Here is an 8,522-nt window from a genome sequence, read left to right as displayed (position 1 = left end):
GCACGCATTTTCAATTTATTGATTTTGTTAAATAAAGTATTAAATTTAACAGAATCGTTATTTTCATTATGTTAAAATAATTTTAAATTCAAATAACTTTGATAAGTAGTAAGTTGTTAGTGATATTGAAAAACTACAAATATAGTAGAGATATGTATATAGAGGTTTATATAGAAAAACACAAACTTCAAATTTAAGGATTATCATTCGAAAGAACATTCTTTGGCATTTATTTATTTTTTTTTTTTTAACTACAACAGGGAGTCGGTAAAGTTGTTAATGGCTCCACTGCGAATGGCGGTCAGTGCGTGTCAGAAGTTAATTACGTCTGAAGTCTAGTCGGCCTATTGTTTTATATCGTCGACGTAGTTGAGGAACGACCTCTTGAAGTTCCTAGGAAGAGGTTCCGCTCGAAGCAGGGGCATTTCTGCGAAACCACCCCTGCAGGAACTGGGGTAACGTTAGCACTGGCATCATTTTTGTAAAAATATGGACCGAGATTAAACTGGCTCACAAACCACTCCAAACCGTTGTTTCTTCTGGATGAAGTGACAACTATTGATTTTCTTCAGTTTGCTCTTCGTCCCAAATGCTGCAATATTGCTTGTTTGCATACCCATTGAGACAGGATTGGGCATCATCATATGGATTTATATATGTGGTGAGACGTCGTTAATAAAAGTCTGGCATCTCTCATCTAATGTCATTGTCCCAATCCTTCTATGCTTTTTTTTTATTATTTTACTTCTTATGCAATTCATCACTTGTTCTTTCAATTCTTAAATTAAATTTATTCAATCATCTCAAAGTTTGAATAACTTCTTTCAGTTATTTGAAATGTTGCTCAATCGTTTAATCAATCAAGGTAGGGCATTTGTTGCTCCGTCTTTACGTCATCTTATTCGCCGGCAACAAGAAAATGTCACTCTTCGTTCGTTTTTGACATTTACCGTGCAACCGGCAGCTGTCAAAAGGCACAATTTGGTGCTAGAAGATTCGATCACAAAACATTGTTGCCGTAAATATTCTTCAACAAAGTTAGCCATGGAGGAACATTGCGTAGTGCCAGATGTAATTTCGTGTGTGCCACAAGAAGTAGTAACCGTTTGTTATCCCAGTGGTGCCACTGTAGAACTAGGAAATATTTTAACGCCAACTTTAGTAAAAGACCAACCTACCATTACTTGGAAGGCCGATCCTGATGCATTATATACCTTGTGCATGACAGATCCTGATGCACCTAGCCGTACTGATCCCAAATATCGGGAATGGCATCATTGGTTGGTTGGTAACATTCCTGGATGTGATGTTTCCAAGGGAGAGGTAAATTGTCTAAATATAACACAAAATACATATAATTGGTCTATTCATTATGCTTTTCTGTCTTTAAAGGTCTTATCGGCCTATATTGGTTCGGGTCCTCCACCAGAAACTGGTTTACATCGCTATGTTTTCTTGGTTTACAAACAGAGCGGCAAGTTGACATTCGATGAGAAACGTTTACCAAATAACAGTGGAGATGACCGCGGGGGTTTCAAAATTGCTGCTTTTGCCAAAAAGTATAATCTTGGTGATCCAATTGCTGGCAACTTTTATCAAGCTGAGTTTGATGACTATGTACCTATTTTATATAAGCAATTGGGCGCATAATATATTATATTTAATATATGAATTTGAAAATACGTAGTGATTTTGTCTAAAGACTCTAAATTGAAATAAATATTTAATATATGCAATTCATAAAATATATTTTTGTTTTATTAATTTAAAATAAAAGTTTTTATTTAATTTGAAAATGGGTCTATCAATTATTACTTTGGAGGGTTTGGGTAAAAGCATGAACCCCTTTGAGTTTATTTCTTGATACGCCTCTGCAACTGGTTATCATTTGTGGTTTTTTGAGGTTTAGGGCATTTTCTAATTCTGATTTAGATTGTAGTATAAAAGGTTTAAAAAAGATTATATATTCATTTCAATAGTGCTCTTCGAAATGTCGAAACCAATTACTTTTGTCACTGGCAACGCCAAAAAGCTGGAAGAACTCGTAGCCATATTGGGAGATAAGTTTCCACGAAAAGTGGTGAGCAGAAAAATAGATCTTCCTGAATTACAAGGCGAAATTGATGAAATCGCTATTAAAAAATGTAAAGAAGCGGCAAGACAAGTCGATGGCCCAGTACTGGTTGAGGACACGTGCTTATGTTTCGATGCCTTAGAAGGTTTGCCAGGTAAATATATGTAATATGTATTAATCACCCGCGCTACATGAAAATATTTCCATATTATTCTTAGGGCCTTACATAAAATGGTTTTTGGAGAAATTGCAACCTGAAGGATTATATCGTATGTTAGCAGGATGGGATAACAAAAATGCCAAAGCAATATGCACGCTTAGTTTTGCTGAGAGTGCGAACAGCGAACCAATAATTTTTCAAGGAGTAACAGAAGGTAGTATAGTTGAACCACGAGGTTGTCGCGATTTTGGCTGGGATCCTATTTTCAAGCCCAATGGCTATGATTTGACCTATGCTGAAATGCCAAAGGAAGAAAAAAATAAAATTTCCCATCGTTATAGGGCATTAGCCGCATTGCAGGATTATTTTAATAATGGTAAATAACTATTTGATAATCTACGCAATTTATTAATTTTGGAATAAAGTGTAATCGTTAATTTCTCATTTTCTTTGTTAATTATTTTGATAGACAAATATCACATTTGTGTATTGAAGGTTCGAATAACCAAAGTTCTCTGGTTAACTCATAACTTACATCCACACTAAAACAGCACTGAATAGTTTCGTTTGTTATTATTTATTTTATTGTAAACCGCATTCATTTAAAGTATTCACAAATTTTTCTACTCCGTTCGGGTTAGTGATTATTTATTCTTTTATATTATAACTTATGAACCGCTCACAAGTATACGAAACAATTTCTTTTAAACAAGAAAATACCTTGTATATCTAGCTTCGCAAATGGTGATTTCGACTATCCGTCATCTAGTCGATTTTTTTGCTTTTACCCTTTTTGGGTACAGAGATAGGTTTTGTTGAAGTCTTTCCAATTTTGACTTTCTTACTCTTTTCTGGTTTGTTCCAGTAGTATATCATTTGTGAAGCAATCACGCCATTCGCAAATGTGGACGCGCAGAATGTTGCAATTATCATAGAATCTCCAGTCTCTTGTGCAGATGTAAAAATGCGCGCTAATGAACCAGCAAATAACAAGAACACAGTTGCTGCGGACAACTGTCCTGTAGAACTATTCTTGTAATTTGTCCATGCCTGTGAGAGTTTACCCAGAAGTAGTATAGGTATATTAAATGCTTGTGCTACCAGCAATATATTAATTGGTGTTATGCCGCAATTGAGTACGTACACTACCAGCGTATATGAAATGCAGAAGATCAAGGATAATCCCTTTGAGCCACCATAGAAAAGAACTAAAGCACCGATAGCAGCAGTTTGTAGGGCCAGAAATGTATTATCGCCCCAAGCACTAAATGGATAACCCTTAACGTAGTTGTATGACATATGCGATGTTATGGCTGTAAGGTCCAAAAGTACACTTATCAAATTAATACCCTCACCGGATTTGTTTTTGATCAATTTCAAAACCTGGGGTATTTTAACCAAAATAGACCCAGCAATTATTGCATATCCAAGACATTTGCTCAACAGTGATTTAAAACACGTACCTGTTTTCAAAAAAGAATTTATTTTCTGAATGAAAGAGAGCAGAATAATTTTAAAAATTAACTTACCATCGGTGAAGTCGTGAAAAACCATATATGTTTCAATACATTCCTCGGAAAGAAAGTAACTTAAAACTGTCTTTAGCACTTCAGTCATTTTTAATGTTCTAAGGAAGTTCTTGTTCTAAAACTCCACAATTTCCCCTTAATTGATAAAGAATAGCGGGATTTGTTACAATTACGACCTTAATTAATAAATTTTTATTTATTTCTTAATTGATTACGTTTAGATAACAAAATCGCAGATAATAATCCCTATAGGCAAATGAACACGTATTTTGACATTTGAATCGATTTGTCGTTGACATTTGCAATCATATGGCTATTTGGAAAAAAAAAAGAAAATTTTTTAAATAAACAAAAAATTTGGGTAAATTCTAATTTGAAAATTAAGACCACAAGATTTTAATTATTTGTAACGTACAGGCAAGTATTCACAATCAAGGACTTTTTACTTTGGATTTTAAAACGTTATTCATTATTTTGGTTTTTTTTTTAAAGCATGCATTATTTTAAGTTTTATTTAATTATATTAACTACATATTAAGTATAAAAATAAAAAATAAATTTATTAAATTCAAACATCATCTCATATAAATCAAGTGTGGCAACCTTTTTTCTTATCATTATATTTTCGTGAATGCCATTAAGCCACTTTAACTTCTTTCCATAGTCATCAAATTCTGTTTTCGCTCTGTTAATAATTTAGTTATAAATAGGTTTTATTTGGTTATTTATCTGTATAGTGGATTGAACGAAATGTCATCCAACACGGAAGCAAGTGGCTCACAACAAACAAGCGACCCAAATAAGCGGCAAGAAAATGGAAGTGGCGATTGCAGGAAAATTGCTTTGATAACCGGCATAACTGGGCAGGTTCGTATTATGTTCTGTAAAGACCAAATTAACTAATATTGCTTAAGATTTTTTACAATTCAAACCTACCACTTACAAACATATATACGATAATTTGGTAGGGGAAATAATTATGTGAATATCTGCTTAAGGGACACATTCAATTTGTTGTTTTAGTAAGCATTGTTTTTATACGTATATTCAGCTGAGTAAATAATATTTGGCCAGCATACCAACATATACTTTTATCCACGTATATATATTTTTCATACAAGTTTTATTAATTATTTTTGTATTATTTGAATTTACCTTTTTCCGAAATCACAGGACGGGTCGTATTTGGCTGAGTTTCTCTTAAAGAAAAACTATGAAGTCCATGGCATTATTCGTCGTGCTAGTACTTTCAACACTTCTCGTATTGAGCATCTTTATGCCAACCCTGTAGCACATCAAGGAGGAAAAATGAAACTGCATTATGGTGACATGACAGATAGTAGTAGTTTGGTGAAGATCATCAGCATGGTAAAGCCAACAGAAATTTATAATTTAGCTGCACAATCTCATGTAAAAGTCTCATTCGATTTGAGTGAATATACTGCCGAAGTAGACGCTGTTGGCACATTACGAATTCTAGATGCTGTTCGTACATGTGGCATGGAAAAAACTGTACGATTCTATCAGGCTTCCACCTCAGAGTTGTACGGAAAGGTGGTAGAGACACCACAAAACGAGAAGACACCGTTTTACCCTCGGTCACCTTACGGTAAGTTAATTCAACATATATAAATTAATTATCTTATCTGTAATAATTACGAACTTATGCGAAGGCTGATGATTTGTTCTACATTCTTTACAGCTTGTGCCAAGATGTACGGCTTTTGGATTGTTATTAACTACCGTGAAGCATATAATATGTATGCCTGTAATGGCATATTGTTCAATCACGAATCCCCACGTCGAGGTGAAAATTTCGTGACACGCAAAATAACGCGTTCGGTAGCGAAAATATTTCATCAACAATTGGATTCTTTCGAATTGGGTAATCTCGACTCGAAACGTGATTGGGGTCACGCAATGGATTACGTGGAGGCCATGTGGATGATGTTGCAATTGGAAAGACCTGCTGATTTTGTGATTGCCACCGGTGAAACGCACAGCGTTCGTGAATTTGTGGAAGAGTCTTTCAAATTCATTGGCCGAGAAATAGTTTGGCAAGGAGAGGGGGTTGATGAAGTGGGTATCGAAAAGGATACCGGCGTTGTGCGTGTACGCATTAATCCGAAGTATTTCCGTCCAACAGAAGTGGATTTATTACAAGGTGATTCGAGTAAAGCCCGTCAAGAGCTTAAATGGTCACCGAAAGTTACATTTAAAGAATTAATTAAGGATATGATGGAAGCGGATATAGAACTTATGAAAAGGAATCCAATTGCCTAAACTAGTGATTGCTCACATAAGTGTGATTTTATTTGTGACTTTGACGATAGTACAATCGTTTCTTTTTATGAAAGCACAAATATAGTTTAGCCACAGATCGCGTATATAATTTGTATTATACATATTCATTTATGTAGTTAGTATATAGTCCTTTGACTTTTTGTTTAATTTTATAGTTTGCTACATAATATATATTGTAGGTATGTGTTTTTATTGTATTTATAAATATTTTATAGAATTTGCATTCCAAAGCAAAACAATTGTATTATGTCTGCAATAAATGTGCTTTACAGTTCAAAATATTTTTGAAAAAAATCTAATAATTTATTATATTTAATTATAAAGATAATAGTCGGGACTTATTTTCTTGCTTAAACAATTCGTTTGTTTAATATATGAGGCAAGAATAGATGAATCTAGGGTGACTAGCCTTGAACAAAAAAAAAAAAAGGATTAGTTGTTGGTAGGACTAGGACTTTTCCAAAACAAATATATATATATTTATTGCATATATAGTTGGATTTATTTCACTTTCATAGTCGAGCATAAATTTACCTTTTACCAAAATTGCACTGCTAGTATGCGATGTGAAATGTTCACATGCATATTTTCAATATAATTTTTGTAAAATATTACTCATTGGTGAGAAATATTGATGAAAGGTCATATACCATATATACATACATTGATTCTAAAAAAAAAACAAGAATGTTTGACAAACATTAATTTTCGCATAACAGTGAATAAAATTAATAGACTAAGTCTTTTAAGTTTCTTGTTTTTTGCCAAATGGATTTATTTTCGACAACCAGTTTGATGTAGGCGAGGATGGTGCTTCACTACAGGACAAATAAAAATTACTTAGCGCATTACTTTAGTTATGAAAATGTACTTACAGTTTTGTTATGCGTTCGATGTCAGCATCGTCGTTTCCCTTCGCTGACTTTTCTTTAATGTGTCTGCCACTCGCTTCGCTAATACCGGCATTTCTCAGTTGTTCAATTAATTTCATCCGGAATTCGACTTTATGGGGTACAATTGGGTTTTCAGCGCGTATTTGAGCTTGCAACTTACGTATGGCCTCTTCGTATGTATGACCGTACCATTCAATTTCTTCTGGTGTATACTAAAAAATATACAGCACATCAAGACATTTCAAACAAGTGCAATATATTAAATTACGTCATACCGAATCCAAATAACATTTATATTCCTTAAGAACACGCGCTCTTTCTGTAGGATTATCCGATAAATTGGGACAGCCATCCTTCAATTCCATTAGAATTTTGCGTTTCAACTTCAGGGCTAGTGCAGAACGCAAATCGCATGCAAGATTCTGAAAATTATGATATGTATTACAGAATAATAAACCTATTTTCTCACAACTCAAATATTACACACCTTCAGAAGATAGTGATCGAAGCCATGACAATCATGAATTTGATCGATGGTGCGATCAGTTACAACCATTGAAATATACGCGTTTAACACCTGGCTGTGCACCACTGAACGTCGTAGCGTCGGTACCCAAAAATGTGGCACTCGCCTTTTTTGCGGATGACGTTTTTGAAAACCTTTGATTACAGCTTCACCACCCCAAATACCTTCATGTGATTCGGGGGTGTCGATTAATGGCAAGGGTACATTTTGAACAGGTCTTACTTTCCCAGTCACTTCATCGTGTTCAAAGGATTCAGTCTTTGGAACATAGTGTACGGAAGCTGGTGTAGTAAGCTTCCATTCACGCCAGAATTTTTTGTAAGCCTCTGGCAGTTGTGCACCCAGACCTTTGTCGAAGCGAGTTAAACGCTTAAAGCCGTGCAGCAGTTGAGGTCCCTTTAAATAATACAATTTCGTTAAAATTCTGGTACAAGCACTCTACACAATATAAAAAAAATATTTTTAACACAGTAGCTTAAGTATTTTAAGCTATTTATTCCATTTCCTTTGGAGATTTGGCACAAAACTTTTGCTTGTATTGCGTCACTATCACAATAAGTTCGAAACTTACCTGCGATGTGGCGTGTGCCATGCCTAATTTTTTGAATTATAGTGTGCAATTATATCGATTTAATAATAACTGTTCTCCTGATTTTAACACAAGAAACAAAATTTTTACGTTAAAAACACAATTTCTTTAAAACTAATAATGATTTTGAACTCTGATTCCAATTGAAAGTGGAAAAGATAGACATCAATCACGTTTTGACAATTCGTTTTCGCTTCACATTCAGCTGATTCTGCTATGACAATCAGCTGGTTGCGCAGTTATGTTATACAACAAATATGAACTATTAACAAAAGTAATTAAAAACATTTGTATTTTACTTTTAACAAAAATAATTAAGAACTTTTGTATTTTACCAAGAGGCTATCAGCAATTAAACATTTTTTAAATTTAATTTCGAGAATTTGTTTGATTTTTAAAAGTATTAGAGTATAAATCGGTTTTTTTTAGGTGGCGCTATTACAATTT

The 8,522-nt window shown here is 34.0% G+C and overlaps 5 protein-coding genes across 5 annotated transcripts; 3 read left to right on the top strand and 2 right to left on the bottom strand.

Moving 5' to 3' along the window:
* Positions 1–739: 739 nt before the first annotated feature.
* LOC108974767 (protein D3) lies at positions 740–1,747 on the top strand. Its single transcript, XM_018942796.1, has 2 exons — positions 740–1,323; positions 1,393–1,747. Exons 1-2 carry the CDS (start codon positions 838–840, stop codon positions 1,648–1,650), a joined length of 744 nt encoding a protein of 247 aa, XP_018798341.1. The 5' UTR covers positions 740–837; the 3' UTR covers positions 1,651–1,747.
* Positions 1,748–1,888: 141 nt separating this feature from the next.
* On the top strand, positions 1,889–2,678 carry LOC108974785 (inosine triphosphate pyrophosphatase). The gene is made up of 2 exons (XM_018942820.1): positions 1,889–2,228; positions 2,293–2,678. Exons 1-2 carry the CDS (start codon positions 1,991–1,993, stop codon positions 2,616–2,618), a joined length of 564 nt encoding a protein of 187 aa, XP_018798365.1. The 5' UTR covers positions 1,889–1,990; the 3' UTR covers positions 2,619–2,678.
* A 152-nt stretch (positions 2,679–2,830) lies between these two features.
* LOC108974783 (mannose-P-dolichol utilization defect 1 protein homolog) lies at positions 2,831–4,040 on the bottom strand. Its single transcript, XM_018942819.1, has 2 exons — positions 3,764–4,040; positions 2,831–3,697 (listed from the first exon to the last, which is right to left on the bottom strand). Exons 1-2 carry the CDS (start codon positions 3,849–3,851, stop codon positions 3,000–3,002), a joined length of 786 nt encoding a protein of 261 aa, XP_018798364.1. The 5' UTR covers positions 3,852–4,040; the 3' UTR covers positions 2,831–2,999.
* Positions 4,041–4,382: 342 nt separating this feature from the next.
* On the top strand, positions 4,383–6,464 carry LOC108974754 (GDP-mannose 4,6 dehydratase). Its single transcript, XM_018942780.1, has 3 exons — positions 4,383–4,630; positions 4,937–5,372; positions 5,466–6,464. Exons 1-3 carry the CDS (start codon positions 4,514–4,516, stop codon positions 6,044–6,046), a joined length of 1,134 nt encoding a protein of 377 aa, XP_018798325.1. The 5' UTR covers positions 4,383–4,513; the 3' UTR covers positions 6,047–6,464.
* An 82-nt stretch (positions 6,465–6,546) lies between these two features.
* LOC108974755 (39S ribosomal protein L28, mitochondrial) lies at positions 6,547–8,258 on the bottom strand. The gene is made up of 5 exons (XM_018942781.1): positions 8,058–8,258; positions 7,448–7,882; positions 7,236–7,382; positions 6,943–7,172; positions 6,547–6,885 (listed from the first exon to the last, which is right to left on the bottom strand). Exons 1-5 carry the CDS (start codon positions 8,076–8,078, stop codon positions 6,813–6,815), a joined length of 906 nt encoding a protein of 301 aa, XP_018798326.1. The 5' UTR covers positions 8,079–8,258; the 3' UTR covers positions 6,547–6,812.
* Positions 8,259–8,522: the final 264 nt, after the last annotated feature.

This window comes from Bactrocera latifrons, unplaced genomic scaffold, assembly GCF_001853355.1.
Source record: "Bactrocera latifrons isolate USDA-ARS-PBARC rearing strain unplaced genomic scaffold, ASM185335v1 scaffold_59, whole genome shotgun sequence".
Classification (NCBI taxonomy): Eukaryota; Metazoa; Arthropoda; class Insecta; order Diptera; family Tephritidae; genus Bactrocera; species Bactrocera latifrons.
This window is presented reverse-complemented; position numbering and strand designations above follow the sequence as displayed.

Coding starts and splice junctions, on each gene's coding strand:
- LOC108974754 (XM_018942780.1), top strand. CDS start 4,514: ATGTCATCCAACACGGAAGCAAGTGGCTCACAACAAACAAGCGACCCA. Junction 4,631..4,936: donor TAACCGGCATAACTGGGCAG/GTTCGTATTATG, acceptor CCGAAATCACAG/GACGGGTCGTATTTGGCTGA. Junction 5,373..5,465: donor TTACCCTCGGTCACCTTACG/GTAAGTTAATTC, acceptor CATTCTTTACAG/CTTGTGCCAAGATGTACGGC.
- LOC108974783 (XM_018942819.1), bottom strand. CDS start 3,851: ATGACTGAAGTGCTAAAGACAGTTTTAAGTTACTTTCTTTCCGAGGAA. Junction 3,698..3,763: donor TTTTCACGACTTCACCGATG/GTAAGTTAATTT, acceptor TTTTGAAAACAG/GTACGTGTTTTAAATCACTG.
- LOC108974785 (XM_018942820.1), top strand. CDS start 1,991: ATGTCGAAACCAATTACTTTTGTCACTGGCAACGCCAAAAAGCTGGAA. Junction 2,229..2,292: donor TGCCTTAGAAGGTTTGCCAG/GTAAATATATGT, acceptor TATTATTCTTAG/GGCCTTACATAAAATGGTTT.
- LOC108974755 (XM_018942781.1), bottom strand. CDS start 8,078: ATGGCACACGCCACATCGCAG. Junction 7,883..8,057: donor TGGCACACGCCACATCGCAG/GTAAGTTTCGAA, acceptor TATTATTTAAAG/GGACCTCAACTGCTGCACGG. Junction 7,383..7,447: donor TCGATCACTATCTTCTGAAG/GTGTGTAATATT, acceptor CATAATTTTCAG/AATCTTGCATGCGATTTGCG.
- LOC108974767 (XM_018942796.1), top strand. CDS start 838: ATGTTGCTCAATCGTTTAATCAATCAAGGTAGGGCATTTGTTGCTCCG. Junction 1,324..1,392: donor GTGATGTTTCCAAGGGAGAG/GTAAATTGTCTA, acceptor CTGTCTTTAAAG/GTCTTATCGGCCTATATTGG.